The following is an 18187-nucleotide window of genomic DNA, read 5'->3' on the forward strand; positions in this document are numbered from 1 at the left end:
CTGGCCTAAGCAGTCGACGACACCATGCTTCAGTCGGCCGATGCATAAACTTCAGAGCCGCATCGATTCGCCATGTGGATCAGCAGACACCCGCTGGTACAAGAGTTGTGAACCTGCAAATCGATCTCATTAGCCATCTCTCTGAAAACGTCCGGCATGAAATACTTACGGCTCATCAAAGCACTCATCCCAACCAGGCTTCTTCCGCCGCCAGTATCGTCGGAGCACTTCTCGCGCCTTCAAAGGACTGTTACTGCCAAGGAGGCGGGCATGACCCTCCAAGAGCCGTTCGATCCAGATCTGAGTGCTTTTCTGAACGTGATAGCCCGCTTCCACGCCAAGCACACATAGTGGAAATGTCGATATCTTCTTGAGCTGTTTCAATCGTGCGGCAGCCTTCAGATCTTTAAGCAGACGGTCGCGATGTCGCACTCGCATAATATCCATCTCCGTGGTGCAGGGAAGAATGAAAAAAGCTTGCAACGACATTATGCAGTAGAGTGCGATTGCAGACTGCCAAATTGATGTGATCAGCTGCCAGTCATCTTCTTGATCTCTCGACTGCGCCCATTCTTTTGGGCTGAAGGATTCGATGCGGGAAAGAATGCTTTTTGCATCTTCAGCGTACTGATGCGAATCCACGACGGTTGTAAGGCTGAGCTCTTGGCGGAGGCGGTTGATGCGAATAATCTCGATAAAGAGGCTTGACGGACACAGTGTGTAAGGGAGGATAAGGCTATACACCTTCTCCACTTCCTCGATATGCTGTTCGAGTGGCTCAGTGATACTGATCTGATGCGATGCTGGACCAAGACTGTTCGAAAAGGTTACGATGCTGCATGGTGTCAGCCACATTCGTCGCAATCGACGTGTTATACCAACAGTACGAAGATCACCAGCGCTGATGTCATGTGAGGTACTGTGCTTCGTAGTGATTCAAAGCCACCACGCATATCTATCAGTCGTTTCATGCCATCTGCATGCGACCTCCAGTCTACATCTGTAGAGCTATGTACCTGAGAGCGTGATCAGCTTTTTGGAGCGCGCATGTCGAGATTCTCAAAGTATACCTCCATCGCCATGAACATGAGAATGCTGGCGATTGTTTGATCACTACTGCGGGTTTCCTTCCTCGCGACATTATCATTGAGAGCGCGTATAGCAAGACCTCGATAATGGTATATCTTGAGGCGTTTGTCTGCAACGATCGCACGGTCCTTGCCGAGAGGCAACGAGGTCAAGTGGTAGTTGAGACTCAGGCAGACAGTGGTATAGTGCATCGCTGGAGCCAGGATATGCAATGCCCATACTGGGAAATGAACCACTGCTGGGTTGGGTGCTAGGCAATCGGTCTGTTGGATGTCCGGATATATCTTAGAGTTGACTAGCGGGCTTAGCAGATGCATTCAGTTGAGCTTTGCGCACATACAGTAATTGATAGCTTGTACCACGTCGTGTGTCTCATCCGACAAGAAATCGTACGATGGAAGTCTGTTCATCTCCATAATCTGCAGCAGTCTCTGTATCCTCGCAAGAGGCCTCTGATTCGACTGCAAAAGTAGTGCGGCTTCCCAGTGCTGGCCTCTTTCTACCACTTCCTTGATCTGGTCTTTGTTGCCAATGCACATGATGCGTTCGCCCACCCCACAGCCCGCCCCGGAGTCTGCAGCTATTAGCTCAATGGGTTCGACCGGCTTCTCGACTCCAGAATTGCGCCACCATGATGGCTTGTCATTTTGCACCAATGGGTTGGCAAGTTGGCATTTGGATAGTTCGACCTCTTCCGGGGTAAGCTGAAGCTCTTCGGAGACCAGCAACGAGCACCCTCCTTGTCCGAGCAGCTCTAATAGACCCGTCTCTCTAGTCACCCCAGGAGTAGCAACGGGTCCATTTGGAGTGACACGCGTGGGTCTTCCGGAAGTCCCTGTTCTGATGGCGGATGTTGGTGGCCCGCATTCCTTCTTCTTCTTCTTCGGACGAATCGTCACGTGCCCTGGTTCGACCCATTGCAACGGCTTCTGGTCGTTATATCCTGGGCATTCCTTACCCGTCTTGGTACATTTCCTGCAGAGCGGCAGGGTGCGATCGCACACCAGGCGGCGTTTGAAGCACTCCCAGCATTGACGGGCCGCTATGCTGTCACTGGTCCTAGCGTCCTGCATGACGTCATCCACGTGTATCGACTTTGAATATTGCGCGATGTGATCTCGAATCGGCTCGACTGTGATCTAGTAGAGGTCTCGACGGTCGATGCAAACTCTTCGACATCTTGTTAGTCGTATGTAAGCGCTTGATGCGGGCGGGGCATGGGCACTGTCAGCAGGCAAATGCTTGGCCAAATTCCTGCCCAAATACGGACAAACGAGCAACAGTCGCCACAGCCAACTGTACCACAGTATACCCTTCCAGTGACGCTCGCGACAGTTGTCGCTTTTCTTTCGAGACCGGATTTCAAATCTCTCAACCCGGCAGTTTGACAGCATCTTCTAGCACGTAATACCATGCCGCTGGTGATGGTGTCACGTGCTTACGCGTCCGCTTAGTCGCGGTGCAGTTGTATGGCGTTACACAGCATCCGGCAAACATTTCGCAAAACAAAGATCAACACTAACAGCTTCTCCTGGTCCACACAGTCGCAGCTGTGGTGGCTTTGGAAGCTGGTGACGCCATTTATCTTTCACTAATACCTTCGCTGGGTCATCACTCGTTCCCTGTCTACCCACGAGACATCGCAGAAAACACGCTGGCATCGCGCTGTGTCGCAAACAACGACACAACAGGGCTCTTTCTTCCATCACCACTCGGCATGTCATACTACGATAGCGATCTCAAAGCCGTGCTCGCGCAGTTTCACAGCCAACCAGACACCGACACGCGCAAGGACATACTCAAGAAACTCAGCGATAACCAGCTGTCGCGTGTAGTCATCCAAGGCGTGAAATGCGAGTTCGAAAGAGAAGGATTGGAGGACATTGCGCTAGTCATGCTGGGTGTCATCTCAAGGACTCCAGGCTTTAACGCGCATGATGTACATGAAGAGAATGGAGTTGCGGTGAAGCATGAAGAAACTAATGGGGAGTATGAGGTCGTCATCAAGATGGAAGAGCTAGACGACGTAAATGGAATCGTGATGATCAAATCAGAGGGTAAGATCATGTTATTCTCTCCAGACTACCGTAACCTTTACTAATGTAGGCCTTAAAGTAGATGACAGCGCGCTTGCTCAAACCCCGGGCCCGTCAACGATAGCAGCATTGTCCACCAATCCGGACCCCAAACGAGGCCGAGAAGCGCAAAAAGGCCCCGATACTTCAAAGGAACAGCCAACGCGTGCGGGTGGAAGTCAACCAGTATCCAGAGGTTTTGTGCCCAAATTCCACCCTCATGGTCCCAGTCAGATCAATTACTTGGATAGGACGCGCAATAGAGGTACTGCGCGAGGCTCAATGTACGAACCTCACCCTCATGGTCCTCGTCAGGCCGCCTACTTGGAGAGGAGTAGCATTAGATATGCCGCTCAGGCCCGCTATCTCTTCCCAGAAAGGCCTCGCTGGCGTGTATGAAGCTGCTATCCGGCCGTTGACATGGGATTCTGGCAATCAGACCGCAAGTAACAAGTCCAATACGAGAGGCTCGACCTCAAGGGGCTTGGTCCCCAGGCTCCGACAGCTAGTAGAGGAAAGAAGGATACGGCGCTTATGATGAGTTCGTTGATGAATATCGGTCTTACACCGTGTTTGATTCTTTCTGCCTGATTCAAATGGTGTTCATCTTCTGCCAATGCGTGCGCGTCACCTCGTCCGTTTGCACTTCCCCAATCCACGCGTTTTCACAGCTAGCGCCGTTGCGCCGCGCCGCACAGTCAGCAATAACACCGCTCTATTCTCTACCTTCCACTCTACATCGCCATTCAGGCTCGCATTGCCCACCATGTCGACGGCGGAGTCCTACCTCAAGGCTTTGCTCGCGCTTTCTGGGGACGAGCAACTCGCCGTCCCCCGCAGACATCTACTCAACACCATGAAAGACGGCGATGTCGCGGAACTACTCACCAAGGTCGTACAGAGAGAGTTTGCGCGAGGCGGATTAGATGATATTGTTGAGTTCATTCTTAACGTCATCGCGAGGGATCCTGCTTTTGTCGAGCACAGCGACACCACTGAAGCACGCGCGCCAAGCTTCAAGGGTAAAGAGGCTCGAGGAAACGACATTCAACAGCATTGTGAGTAGTCTGAACCAGATTGTGGAGGTATCAACTGACAATGCCCTAGCTGGAAACGAGATCACGGTGCTCAACGATTCTCCAACATCAGGTGAATCGGTGACACAAATGCAGGCAGGGAAGCGACGACCTCCGTACTCTTCTGGCAGTGGGATCCGCAAACGCTCGAAGCTCACTGAGCCTCTTGCAGTCGCCAGGCCTGATACTTCATCAGCATATCCCACACCTGCGCTCGACGATGTTCCCACCGCCTCGCCCAAGCTTTCTCAGAAAGTAACGCTCAAGTGCCAGGCGGTGCAGGTGATCACCGATAAGCATATCCCGCCCATCGAAATTGTCCGCTACGTAGGCGACTCTTACTTTCAGCTTACCACCTTCGCCAGAGGCAGCCTGGAAGCTTTAATCGTTGAAAAGTTTGACACAGATTATCTCTCTGATGATGGCCGTATATATGAGTGGGAGAGGCTGGTGAGGCTGCAGAAGGGGCTCGTGAGTCAACGTTGTGTCAATGAGACTGTCGTCATGAGGGCCAGGCAGCCCGGTGGACGAACGGGGAACATGAACGAAGCGTGCGATCGCTGCGTCAGAATGAAACGCTTGTGTGCCCGACTAGTCAAAATCGACGAAGTGACCAAACTTGCCTTTTTCCCCTTACCTCGCCAACACCGAGGTGACGCGGCAAGTTTCTCGCTGAGCTACTGGGTGCGTTCTTGAGCACTCTTGACGGGTAAGTTCATCACATGGGCACGAAGGAATTGATCAACGGGAAATCATACACGAAGAAGATCATGGTTTTTAAATGTCGACTAGACGAATACAAAGACTTCCCACATTGTAGTTCGAAGAAGGAAGAGGCGACGTAGTCTTCTGAGATACATTTTGGTCGATGGCTATGTAGATACAATCCATGATAAACACGTTTCTTCGCACATCGAGCGCAGGAGTCAAGTGAGTAAATACATCAGTAGCATCTCTTACCTTCCTGTCGCCGTAGGAAAAGTGCTCATGTGGTGTGGCATGCTTTATATCAGAACCAACCATCAGGTAAAGGTAGCCTCTTGGTCACGTCTCTCACCTGCTATCCTCACGCACATCCCCACCCTATCTTTATATACCGCCTTCCATCCATGTTCTCTTCTTCTTTCCTACATCACGCCCTCATCTATATACCACCACCTCCTCTCTTCGCTTACACTGCTATCCCACAACCCAGTCTCACTGATCACACCCATCATGTCAACCGCCAAAGGTTACCACGATGCACTCCTAGCCCTCTCTGGCAATCCCGTCTTTACCGGCGCACGAAACAATCTTCTCGCGAGCATCAGCGACAACGAACTGCTCGACGTCATCACCTACGGTCTCAAGACTGGCTCCCCCAGAGAAACTCTCAACGCCATCGCGACGCGACTACTTGATGGGCTTGCGAGGGCTCGAAACGCCGACGGCGCGGCAGCACCGGTAGAGGGCAAACATAGTGGCGACGATGATGGAGATGATGATGACAGTGGCGGTGGTGGTGTCCGCAAGAGTGGTCGAGGTGCTAAACCTAGAAAGAAGACAGTAGAAGGTAAGTCAAATCTTATTATGAAGACGATAACTAACATTTTGAAAGAAGGAACACCTAGAAGAAAACGTGGACCACCTAAACTAGCTCAGACCACAACATCGCAAGGAACTCCATCATCGACTACAAACAAGAAGAGAACGGGAGACTGCCTCATGCAAGATGGGAAGAAGAGAAGGAACGCAAGTCCGGAGCCGATGGACGATGATGAAGATTTCTTCAAGGCAGAGAATAATGAAGAGCAGGAAGTAGTGAAGGTGCCTGCAAAGAAAGCGATCAAGAAGCCTTCCAACACCACTGCAGCGGCCGAAATCAATACCACGGCATCTCCTAGCACCACCACAGCAACCGACAGCGACACAATCACAAGCTTTGAAGGCTGGGAGTTGTGGCAAGAGATCCAGAAGAACTCCGTGGTCAGGGATCTACAACTTGTCAACAGCAATGATACCGATGGCAAGGGAAAGAACGGCGATGGGAAGCAAGCCAATTCCAGATTTCTACCCTCCAGCATTACCAAGACTACACAGATCCCCGATATCGAGGTCCGTTTCAAAGTACCCATCATGCCAGGTATTCCGCTCGATGCCAAACGAGGAACGATGGACGTCTTCGAACCCGAATTCGTCAAAGACTTTGTTCTCAAATTCAACAAAGACTACCTCGTGGGCGAAAAGAATAGGAAGGCGTTCCGCGACATGATCAACCAGGAGTTTCCATCTGATTCTTGTGTACGCTGCGTCCTGGATCCAGATTATAAGACTCGAGGATGCCTTAGTTATATCGCCACCCACAATCCAAATTGGCACTGGGCATGTAAGGGTTGTCTAAAGAAGACAACGCTGTGTGCCAGAATTGAGAAGTCGGCCAATTACGACGAGAGTCCTACAGCTACGAAGATCGTGCTGACGGTATACCCGATTCATCCGGATTTCCACTACGGAGCAGATTGGCAGACTATGGACTTCTGGGTAGGAACTCGAGGTCATTGAAGGCTATCTATGATGAAACAACGTCAGCGAGGATTTGAGAAGTTTCTGGCGTCTGTGGCGAGTGCGTTTCTTGATTGCATGTCCACGACAAGCCGATGTGGTCCAACGATCGCAAGTGAGCGACTGCTGGAAACATATGATCATTCTTCGGGCGGTTTCTATTGCGTTCCATCTTTGCGCGGCTTCCATCACCCCTCCCCCAAAAGCGAATAGGCGTTGCCAACCTGTGGCTTAGCCTGCATTCTCTGCTCAGCCTTCTTCTTCTTCCTCTCTCCCTCCCTCATCTGCCTCTTCTTCTTCTTATTCGACACCTGCTCGCTTGGCACTTCCACACCAGCAGATCTATATATCTCTTCAATCAATTCCTTCAACTTGTCGTGTTCAGCCAGGATGCGCTTTGTCTGTCCCGGAACACCCATGACCTCAGGTATCGAGGGGAAGTCGGACATGTGATTGGCGATCTTGGACATGTTCTCGCGCAGCTGGGCGTGTGCGACATCTTGTCGATCATTGACGTCTACTATGAGGTCGGGCACCATTGTTGCTTCCCCGACCTTGATCATTTGGAGTAGCATGCGCAATGAGTAGAGAGCGGCATGTAATCGCGCCGTGAGGTGTACGAAGGCCCAGCTGTTATCAAAATCGCAGTTCAGCACTCGTTGGACGAGGGCGATCGGAGGCGGGGTGTTCAGTTCGTTCAGGACTAGACTGATACCGTAAAGCGGCCATAGGAGTTCGGAGCTGATCGACTCCGCATCACGCCATTCTTTTAAGCCGCGCATCTGTCGCTCCAGGTCCTCGACGGGGGTTTGGTCGAAGCAGGGGGGGTATATGGAGATTTCCTGGACGGAGATACCTTGTGCTTTTCTTCTGTACTCTTGTACTACCGTATACACATATTTTGCGGCTATGGTGTATGCCAGCCTACGTATCTCGCGCCCTACGTTCCAAGCCGACGCTTGATTGGGCTCTTCAATAAGTAAGGGCATGTATACGTGGGGAAATTCCATTCTGTCGAAGGCTTGAAACATGAATTCGGATAGCCGTACGTCAATCCTAGGTACCTCTTCCCAGTGTGGACCGCCTGGACTAACTATAGTTGGATCCTCCGCGACGTATCGGCGAGCGAAGTCAAGGTAGCGTACAGAATTCCGGTCTACGGCATGGGCTTGGTGAGCTAGAAGCTTCGCACTATCCTGTGGGTTCTCGATGAGAGTATATGCGAATGTCACTAGGCTCGTTACTTGTAATTGCTTTCGGATCTCGTTCGGTGAGTACGCCTTGATGCCAGTCGATACGTCCGCATCGTAGAGAAACACTATCAGTGTGTCTATGAAGTAGTCATACAAGACAAGATCGGTGTCGCTCGTAAAGATGATGGATCGGGGATGGTCTTTGGCATGCGACGCGCACCAGTCGTCTGCTTCTCCCGGTACCGTCTGGGTCTTTGAAGCAAAGGGCGAATCCAGTAACGCTTCCTGCAGTGCAGGTGCCAGGAATGCGTACGATATTGAGCCCAGGTATGTGGGAACAGGACAGGAAACGGTAGCATAGTTGTTGCGAAATTGCTGCACTCGTCTGTTGTTGGCCTCGGTCCTGGACAGTCTCTCGGCTCGCTTTGTAGTAGGCAAGGCTCCATCGAAGTAGATGGCAGACCTGAGAACGTGCGATCAGCAGTGGACGGCATAAGCTCACATCAGCACTCGCATAACGTGCATAGAACGGTCACGGTCAAGTGCAATCAAGCAACTTTCCCATCTCGACTCCGCGATAAGTGAAGTTTTCGCGACCCCTGCAACAATGGCGGTGAAGTGAAGAACATATGTGCGCACCTTATTGGCTTGCCGTGGTGGTTCCGTGGCCGGGCGCTGAAAAGCAACTGTTTTTTACTCACACCTTGATGTTGCTATTCTCCAACGAGGTCAGCCAGCGGAGTGCTTCAGCGACGATGTCTGCATAAGACGGGATTCGGGTCGCGCTAGCGGCTGAAGCGAGGGCCAATTTGTGAGCGTGGTAGGCGAGCGCAGGGCCGTCTATCACGGCGGAGTAGCCGTCTAGCTGCTCGGAGGAAAGCCGCGTCGCATAGGGTTCGAGACGCCTGGCAAGGCCCTGGATACCCATTTTGAACAGGTGGTTGAGGGTGTTGGGAGGGAAGGTGTGTTCTAGTCGAGACGGAAGGAACGATGGTATGCACACGGCCAGGATGTCCCCGCAGAGGGTCTGGGGCGAAGCGAGGCGGGGAGTGGTCAGTCAGGAGTGTTGTGCAGTGTCTTGCCCTCAGATGCAGGGCTAGCGCATGGGCGCAGCGAGTGTTGGGACGTTGACGAGAAAAAGTCGTCGAGGATAGCCAGCGTGGCGTTGGTCTTTCCGCCGATGAGCTAGCGCCGGCGTCATCCCGCGTGGTGGGGGAAGCTGGGCCCCTCACCAGCTCAAAAGTTGCCAGCTGCCACATCGCCCGACTCTCCAATTGCTTCGTCTTTCTCTCACAAAGCTCGAAGAACACACACAGTCAATATGAGCGTCCGAACTGTCGAATTGAAGCCTTTCCAGGACCAGAAGCCAGGAACGTAAGTTGTCTATACCCAAAAGAGCTGGGAGGTCTGATGAAGCTATGGCGTTGATGGATGATAGCTGACATTCTACACTACAGTTCTGGTCTCCGCAAGAAGGTCAAGGTCTTCCAGCAGGAGCACTACTCAGAGTCGTTCGTTGCTAGCATCCTGCAATCCATCCCAGAAGGCGTTGAGGGCGCATTCCTCGTCGTTGGTGGTGATGGCCGTTACTGGAACCCCGAGGTCACCCAGACCATCGCCAAGATGAGCGCTGCCTATGGCGTCAAGAAGCTTCTCATCGGCCAGAACGGCATCATGAGCACACCCGCCGCCAGTCACATCATCCGGATACGCAAGGCGACGGGTGGTATCCTCCTCACTGCCAGCCACAACCCCGGTGGTAAGTCCTCCACTACGCATGCACTCCTCCCATCTAACACATCCAGGCCCCGATGAGGACTTTGGTATGAAGTACAACCTGGCCAACGGTGCCCCGGCTCCCGAGAGCGTCACCAACAAGATCTACGAAACCTCCAAGACCCTCAGCTCGTACAAGATCGCCGACATCCCCGACATTGACCTCAGCACCATCGGTACACAAAAGTACGGAAGCCTCGAGGTTGAGATCGTCCACTCCACCGAAGACTACCTCAAGATGCTCAAGGATATCTTCGACTTTGACCTCATCAAGTCGTTCCTCAAGGAGCACTCCGACTTCAAGGTCCTCTTCGATGGCCTCAGCGGTGTAACTGGTTCATACGGTGTCGACATCTTCGAGAAGGAGCTCGGCATCACCAACAGCACACAAAACTGCATCCCCAAGCCTGACTTTGGTGGCCACCACCCCGACCCCAACCTTGTCTACGCCAAGTCGCTGGTCGACGCCGTCGACAAGAACGGAATCCAATTCGGTGCTGCCAGCGACGGCGACGGTGACCGAAACATGATCTACGGTGCAAACTCTTTCGTCTCGCCCGGTGACAGCTTAGCCATCATCGCACACCACGCCGAGCTCATCCCATACTTCAAGAAGCAGGGCATCTACGGTCTTGCCCGTAGTATGCCTACCTCTGGCGCCATTGACCTTGTCGCCAAGAAGAAGGGCGTCGAGTGCTACGAGGTGCCCACCGGCTGGAAGTTCTTCTGCGGTCTCTTCGACTCTGACAAGATGAACATCTGCGGTGAGGAGAGTTTCGGAACCGGCAGCAACCACATCCGTGAGAAGGACGGTCTGTGGGCTGTTGTCGCATGGTTGAACATCTTGGCCGGTGTCGGACAGCAGACTGGAACCACACCCAGCATTGCGTCGATCCAAAAGGACTTCTGGACGACCTACGGCCGCACATTCTTCACCCGCTACGACTACGAGGGCTGCGAGACCGAGGGTGCCAACAAGGTCACCGCCCACATGAAGGAGCTCATCACCACCAAGAAGGACGAGTTCATCGGCTCCACCGTCGCTGGCCGCAAGGTGCTCGAGGCCGACGACTTCTCCTACACCGACCTCGACGGCAGCGTCAGCAAGAACCAGGGTATCTTCGTCAAGTTCGACGACGGTAGCCGCATCGTTGTTCGTCTGTCCGGCACAGGCAGCAGCGGCGCCACGATCCGTCTCTACATCGAGAAGCACACCAGCGACGAGTCGACATACGACATGGACGCGCAGGACTACCTCAAGGACAACGTCAAGCTCGCGACAGACCTCCTCAAGCTCCAGGAGTACGTTGGCCGCACCGAGCCCGATGTCAAGACCTAAGCGCGTCGTGGGAGCAGGGAACGCGTAGATGTAATAGCATGATTAGACGAATGTACACGAGATATCACAATAGTAACATAGCACCAACAAATGGAATAGCATGGCTGACTGCCCCGTGGCGAGAATGTTGTTCGTCATGACCTCGTTGTGTTTGGGCGGGTGTGTGGCTTAGCTCCGACGTCATTGCCCAATCTAAACATGCTCCGTCCGCAGCGTCTCCATAACAGCCCTCCGTCCCCACTGCGAAGGTCCCTAGTCTTCGACAACCCCCGCCTTTCACGATCCCTACACGCGCGTCTACACCTGTCGACGCTTCTTCTTACTTCCCTCTCCTCCTCAAATAACCCCCAGCACACGTGCATCGCAATCATGGCTGAGAAAGAAGGATCGGCAGTGCCACCCCAGGCCAGAGGCTCATGGACGAGCTTCCTCAAGGTATGGAATTATCCCAGCATCCTCACGTGTCTAGAGATGTTCGCGCATAGCGAATTGCTCGTACTAGGAAACCATGGTGTTTGGCTTGGACATTGCATTTGACTAACACACGATAGTCCATCGCGTCCTTCAATGGCGACCTGTCCACGATGACGGCGCCTGCCTTTATCCTCTCCACAAAGTCGCTCACCGAGTTCTCGTATGTCACTCCGTATCTACCGCCGGGGAAATCAGACTAAACCCCCATAGCTCATACTGGACCGAACACCCTTCCGTCTTCGTCGCACCGGCCGCCGAGAAGGACCCTGCCAAGCGGGCCATGCTGGTGCTGAAGTGGTTCCTGAGCACACTGAAGCAGCAGTACGCCAGTCGGTCGGAAAAGCTGGGTAGCGAGAAGAAGCCGCTGAACCCCTTTCTGGGCGAGCTCTTCCTGGGCAAGTGGGAGGACCAGGCAGGCACAACACAGCTCGTCAGCGAGCAAGTCAGGTACGCGCACACACGCGTTTGCGATGGCTCAGCCTGTCGTAAGCATGCCACGCGTATAGGACGGGAGAGCTAATGCAATGCGCGCAGTCATCATCCACCCGTCACGGCTTACTCCATCTGGAACGACCAACACGGCGTCCGGCTAGAGGGTTACAACGCGCAGAAAGCGTCCTTCAAGACCACCATCAATGTCAAGGTAAGTACTCTCAGCATTTCGCATGTACTATACTAACATACACAGCAAATCGGACATGCCATGCTCCACCTCGACAACTACAACGAAAGCTACCTCATCACCCTCCCCGCCCTCCACATCGAAGGCCTCATCACAGGCTCTCCCTACGTCGAGCTCAACAGCAGCACCTACATCCAATCCTCCACCGGCTACACCGCGCGCATCGACTACAGCGGCAAGGGCTGGGTCTCCGGAAAGAAGAACTCGTTCACCGCCGTGCTGTACCCCGAGGGCAAGGAGAAGGAAGCCATCTACAAGGCCGACGGCCAGTGGACCGACTCGTTCCAGATCAAGGATGCCAAGACCAAGGCCGTCGTCGACACATTCGACCACAAGTCCACAAAGACAACGCCCCTCACCGTCGCCGCCATCGAGCAACAAGACGACTTCGAGACACGGCGCGCGTGGAAGAAGGTGTCGGATGCGATTAACAGTGGCAACATGGACCTGACGAGTGCGGAGAAGACCATCATCGAGACCCGCCAGCGCGAGATGCGACAACAGGAGAAGGATGCTGGGAAGGAGTGGGAGCGCAAGTTCTTCTCAAAAGCACCAAAGTACCCGTTGTTCGAGCAGCTGGCCAAGAAGATTGGCGAGGGCATCAACGATGGGCAGACGAATGGTGTGTGGAACTTTGACAAGCAGAAGGCGGATGCGGCGAAGAGCCCGTTTCACCCGGATGTTGTGCCGCCGATTTATGAGAGGAAGTGAGCGGGTGTGACTGAGTTTGTATGTCGCACACATGGGGCACATTCAGTCACGGAGAATGGTTGCAATGATGCTATGCCGGACATTGAAGTTCTACAGAAGCCAGTCTAGGTTGAGACGAAGCTGCGGTACAGAGGCACCACGGCCTCATGTGGAATCATGCTGGGTCAGGCAATGACAGCTGCAGTATAATGGCCTGACGAGCATCTCTTTTCATTGCTACTTGTAGTCTCAGTATAATGAAGAACGAAAAAGATTATTTCTCACATTGCTAGAGTCTGATTTCTAATCTACACGTCCCACTGCTTTGGCGATGATACAGGTTACTTTTACACATGCGCTCGCGAGGCTTGGCTGTCGAATCCGCTATTTTGAAACGTCTTTTGAATCCGTTCTCTTGTCGTTGCCATGGCGCTGCCAGCATTGTCGGAAGATTTCCATCTAAACATCCAGTCAGTTTGAGTGTCTGAAGACTACCTTGCTTCTGGCCTCTCGACTTTGGAGAACCGAGGTTTGGCCGCAAGAAGCAACACCAATTGTGGGAAACACTCACCTCCTGCTTACACGCCCGCCAATCTTTCTTCTCGTAGTAGCAATCCGTTAATTTTGCATTCTCCTCGGCGCACCCGGTGCTGTAGATACGCTTGTCCCTGGTTGAGGTACCGTTAGCTTACTTCGCTTCTAAAGTTCCTCTTCTTCGCTTTCCCCGGATCTCCGCATCTACCTAAACCGAAAAGTTGGAATTTCATACGCACCAGTCATCAGGTTCATCGTCAATCAACAACTGCGCTGCTGCTGCGCGGGATTTATCTTCGTTTGACATATCTGAAAGAGCTAGAAGAGAGGAATCGCGACGTGTGGTGCGAAGATATCGAGTTGCGGAAACTTGCGCAGGGTCTTGTCATTGAGAGAGTTGATTTGAGCACGGCCGGCCAAACTCGGTCCGCACTACACTACCCTCAACGTCACCATCAGTCAGTCAGCATACGAATCGCACATCGCATATCAATATCGCCAACATCATGGCGAGCAAAAAGATGAACGTGCTGGTATACTCCGGTATGCCTTTCTCAAACTTCCTCCCACCCCCACCAAGATTACTAAGCCAGTCCAGGCAACGGCAGCACCACAGAGTCCGTCCGCCACTGTCTCTACACTCTGCGTCGGCTGCTCTCTCCATCTTACGCTGTCATCCCCGTAACAGGCGACACCCTCATCAAAGAACCCTGGTTCAGCACATGCGCCCTCCTCGTCTTCCCCGGCGGCGCCGATCTAGGCTACTGCCGCACGCTCAACGGCGAAGGCAACCGCCGGATTAGTCGGTATGTAAACGCCGGTGGTTCCTATCTCGGTTTCTGCGCCGGAGGCTACTACGGTAGCAGTAGATGTGAATTCGAAGTCCACGACCCTAAGATGGCTGTAGAAGGAGAGAGGGAATTGGGGTTCTTTCCTGGGACGTGTAGGGGATTGGCGTTTGAGGGGTTCAAGTATGCGAGTGAAGCCGGGGCGAGGGCGGCGGAGATTAGGATTGAGAAGGGTGCTTTTGAGGGGATTGATGAGGGGGTAGGGGATGTGTTTAAGAGCTATTATAATGGTGGGGGTGTTTTCGTTGATGCAAAGAAGCTGGAGAGTAGGGGGGTGCAGATTTTGGCGAGTTATACGGAGGACTTGCATGTTGAGAGTGGGGAGGGGAAGGCTGCGGTTGTGTATCGGAAGGTTGGTGAGGGGCATGCGGTTGTTACTGGGCCACATCCTGAGTACGTCTGCTTCGATCTGTGTAACACGTTCTTGCTAATATGCCCTAGATTCGCGCCCCAAAACCTAAGCAAGATCCCCAGTCTACCTTCGTATGCCACCGTCATCAGCGACATCGCAGCCACAGATGCCACTCGACTTGACTTCATGCGCTTAATCCTCCGCAAACTTGGGCTGCAGGTCAACGAGCAGGAACAAGCGGTACCGTCCCTTTCCCGTCTGCATCTCACCGCTCATAACCTATCAGACGTCGCTGATCTCGTCGCTACGTGGAGTGAAATCATCACTGTAGTTGATGGCGATGAGTATATTAAGGGCGAGAACGATGTGTTTCGCATCGAGAAGGAGGGTAGTGCATGGAGCGTCAAGGAGTTGAAGAGGGCTGTTAGCGCTGTGTCGGAGAAGCTGCCTACTCTTGCTTCTGTTACGAACAGTAGCAAAGAGGGTGTTGAAGGACAAACTCAAGAAAAGGAGGACGATAACAAGAAGAAGCCCAAAACACCAGAGGAGGAGATACAGGAATGTGTCGCGTACACCTCCGCCACTTCCCCCGACCAAATCGTCTCCTACGAGAAGATCGTGAAGGTCATAATACCCCACTCTCAAGCCCTCCCATCCCCCGAAGAAACCCCCTTCCACCACGAATCCTTCTACGCAAACCTCCACCACTACCACACCAAACTCCGCAACCCGAACGCTTCCTTCGGCAAACACCTTATTTACGGCGAAGTCGTAACATCCACCAACACGCTCCTCGAGAAGAACCCGTCCCTCCTCCGCAGCCTACCGAACGGCTTCACCACAACAGCAACCACGCAAATCGCGGGTCGCGGAAGAGGCAACAACGTCTGGATTGCGCCGCCGGGGGCGCTCATGTTTAGTACCGTGTTGCACCATTCCTTCACGCTGAGTCAGAGCGCGCCGGTGGTGTTTCTACAGTACCTCGCCGCCCTCGCCATCGTCCAAGGCATACAGAACTACGCGCCGGGGTATGAGAAGATTCCTGTTAAACTGAAATGGCCGAATGATATCTACGCTCAACTACCTGGCTCGTCCAACAACCCCGTTGTAAAAATCGGAGGCATACTGGTTAATAGCAGTTATTCGGGGAGTACGTATGATGTCGTCACAGGCATTGGACTCAATCTGAGTAATGCGGCGCCGACTACGAGTCTCAACCTCCTCGCCAAGTCTCTGAACCCGCCGCTTAAGGACTTCACCCCCGAGAAGCTCCTCGCGTCTATCCTCGCACACTTCGAAACTCTCTACTCCACGTTCACGCAATCGGGCTTCACACGTGATATGGAGGAGTTTTATTATGCGAACTGGTTGCATACGGATCAGCTTGTTACGCTGGAGAGTGTGGAGGGTGGTGGAGGTGGGGTGGGTGGGTATAACGGTGCCCCGGTGAAGGCGAGAATAAAGGGGATTACGCGGGATTGGGGACTCTTGCTGGCGGAGGAGGTGAGGGAGGTAGATGGTAGGGGCACGGGGAGAGTGGTGCAGGTGCAGAGTGATGGGAATAGCTTTGATTTCTTTAGGGGGTTGGTTAGGCGGAAGGTGTGATGGGTGGGGAGTGAGGGGGTTGGATGATGGATGTTGGTGAATCGATTTGATGGTTGATGAGAGACTTGTGTTGTTGTGAGTTGAGTTCTTTACAGCGCTGGTGGAAGAATGGTCTCGCCCTAGAAAATATTACCGGCATCGATCATAAGATGAATGATATGTATGTCATGTATTGTGGGCCAGACATATGTCCAGATACACAGTATAGACGTCCGTAACCTATACCCTTTCCATGTTGATGCTAGATCCCTGACAGTCAAGTGTAAACCTCCGTGTATCCCATGCTAACCATGTCTAAGCCAAAACATTCTTTACCAGAGAACTCCTGCAGACATCTCCCAAGTCCAGTGGTCGGCCACAGTGAAAGCATCCGCTCAGCACTGAAGGTTGCAAGCCTTGCACCTGCCATCATAGGCATTGCAGACATCGTTGTGGCACTTGGCGTAGCAGTTCCTGTCGCAGTTGCCCTATCAAAGCACTATCATCAGTAAACCCCTTCTAGCAAATAGCTCGAAATCCAGATAAGACTTACCGCGCGGCAATTGTTGTACTGATCATGACACATCTTACACACATCCCCGCTAGCCATGCAAGTCGGACCCGGCTTCATGATGCACTGCTGACCCTTGGGGCACGACCACTTCTTCTGCCAGCAGTGGTCCTTGCATTCGAGAAGGTCGCCGTTGCCGCGGTTGCAGTACTCGGCGCCGTTGTTGGAGCACTTGTCGCATTTGTCGCTGGCGAAGACGGGGAGGGTGAGGAGGAGGATGCTGAGGAGGAGGAAGATGAGTTGGAGGGGTGACTTCATTTTGGTGTTCAGGGTGGGTGGTGGTTGACCTTGGTGTTTGAGTTGGTGTTTTGAGGGATTGGGTTTGGAGATAGATGTGTGAGTGATGGAGGAGAAAGGAGGAGATAAGGAGAGCTGTAGGGAAGGGATTATATATGCTACCGGAGGCTTGAAAAGGTAAGAGATCTTGTTTGGGCGTCGGTGTGGCTACGGAGACGTCAGGAGACGAGGGGAAGTGGTGGAGAGCCCGGCATGACTTGGCTTCACCTTTACTTGGGCGTTTGAAGCCATTTTGATCTTACAGGCGGTTAGCAATAGCGGTGGAGGAGGCGGCATTCTTTGCCTCGCCCATCGTCTATGAGAGTTAGTACGCTAGACCTCCAAGCACATTGGATTTTCTTGTTGTTTGGTTGTCACTAAAAGCCCACAGTGTCGTGAAAAAGCACATTTACTCCAAGTATCCCGAAAAGTCCCCTCCTCAAAAAGGCTTCCAATGCTGTATCGACTCAAAAGCTTTGATATAAACCCCGGCATGTCGTGTACCCAGCCGATTGAACACCTATAAATGCCTTTCCAAAGACCATGCAAACATCCACCACCCATATCCTCCCGCCCCAACCCCCTCGACTACCCCCGCCCTCCTAAACCACGCATCAGTCAGCCTACTCTACGCACCCCCTTCCCGTCCCCGCAAAACCATCCTCCAGACACGTACTCACCAGTTCATTCACACCCTGCTTCTGGGTTGTCGTTGTACCCGGGATTATTGACGCACTTCCCGTCTATACATTTGCCGCAAGTGCACACGATATACGATTGCCAGAAGCCTTCGTTGGTGCAGTATGAAAGGGTGTAATCGTCTTCTCTGCTGCAACGGTCTGGGGCACCGGGCGTACACTTGGGGCCACGTGCGTCGTTGGCGAGAGTGGGGAGTATAATCGTGAGGAAGGTGAGGAGGATGGGGATGAGGGGTGTGGATGACTTCATGTTGTTGGTGGTTTTGGTGGAGAGTTGTTGTAGTTGTTGTTGGTCGGTTGAAATTTGTTGTGTAGTGAGGGAGATGTTGTGGTAATAGATAGCGAAGGAAAGGTGGACATAAGCAAGAGGGCTGTTATATAGGTCTTAG

General features: G+C 52.9%; 7 protein-coding genes across 7 annotated transcripts; 5 read left to right on the forward strand and 2 right to left on the reverse strand.

The window, feature by feature from the left end:
- Positions 1–1406: 1406 nt before the first annotated feature.
- On the reverse strand, positions 1407–2162 carry J4E78_009490 (uncharacterized protein; the record flags this gene model as incomplete). The annotated part of the gene is made up of 1 exon (XM_049370079.1): positions 1407–2162. One exon carries the CDS (start codon positions 2160–2162, stop codon positions 1407–1409), a length of 756 nt encoding a protein of 251 aa, XP_049218079.1.
- Positions 2163–2806: 644 nt separating this feature from the next.
- Positions 2807–3702, forward strand: J4E78_009491 (uncharacterized protein; the record flags this gene model as incomplete). Its single annotated transcript, XM_049370080.1, has 2 exons — positions 2807–3146; positions 3428–3702. The coding sequence occupies 2 exons, from the start codon at positions 2807–2809 to the stop codon at positions 3700–3702; spliced, it is 615 nt and encodes a 204-aa protein (XP_049218080.1).
- A 78-nt stretch (positions 3703–3780) lies between these two features.
- Positions 3781–6609, forward strand: J4E78_009492 (uncharacterized protein; the record flags this gene model as incomplete). Its single annotated transcript, XM_049370081.1, has 7 exons — positions 3781–3784; positions 3836–4222; positions 4272–4924; positions 5164–5170; positions 5436–5792; positions 5841–6520; positions 6568–6609. The coding sequence occupies 7 exons, from the start codon at positions 3781–3783 to the stop codon at positions 6607–6609; spliced, it is 2130 nt and encodes a 709-aa protein (XP_049218081.1).
- Positions 6610–6969: 360 nt separating this feature from the next.
- On the reverse strand, positions 6970–8902 carry J4E78_009493 (uncharacterized protein; the record flags this gene model as incomplete). The annotated part of the gene is made up of 2 exons (XM_049370082.1): positions 6970–8437; positions 8676–8902. The coding sequence occupies 2 exons, from the start codon at positions 8900–8902 to the stop codon at positions 6970–6972; spliced, it is 1695 nt and encodes a 564-aa protein (XP_049218082.1).
- A 393-nt stretch (positions 8903–9295) lies between these two features.
- Positions 9296–11089, forward strand: J4E78_009494 (uncharacterized protein; the record flags this gene model as incomplete). Its single annotated transcript, XM_049370083.1, has 3 exons — positions 9296–9348; positions 9432–9733; positions 9780–11089. 3 exons carry the CDS (start codon positions 9296–9298, stop codon positions 11087–11089), a joined length of 1665 nt encoding a protein of 554 aa, XP_049218083.1.
- A 369-nt stretch (positions 11090–11458) lies between these two features.
- On the forward strand, positions 11459–12956 carry J4E78_009495 (uncharacterized protein; the record flags this gene model as incomplete). Its single annotated transcript, XM_049370084.1, has 5 exons — positions 11459–11524; positions 11641–11723; positions 11774–12010; positions 12098–12206; positions 12252–12956. The coding sequence occupies 5 exons, from the start codon at positions 11459–11461 to the stop codon at positions 12954–12956; spliced, it is 1200 nt and encodes a 399-aa protein (XP_049218084.1).
- A 1019-nt stretch (positions 12957–13975) lies between these two features.
- On the forward strand, positions 13976–16274 carry J4E78_009496 (uncharacterized protein; the record flags this gene model as incomplete). Its single annotated transcript, XM_049370085.1, has 3 exons — positions 13976–14012; positions 14068–14710; positions 14759–16274. 3 exons carry the CDS (start codon positions 13976–13978, stop codon positions 16272–16274), a joined length of 2196 nt encoding a protein of 731 aa, XP_049218085.1.
- Between the last annotated feature and the right edge of the window lie 1913 nt (positions 16275–18187).

Source organism: Alternaria triticimaculans (genome assembly GCF_023758025.1).
Source record: "Alternaria triticimaculans strain BMP 0046 chromosome Unknown scaffold_21, whole genome shotgun sequence".
In the NCBI taxonomy this organism is placed as follows: Eukaryota; Fungi; Ascomycota; class Dothideomycetes; order Pleosporales; family Pleosporaceae; genus Alternaria; species Alternaria triticimaculans.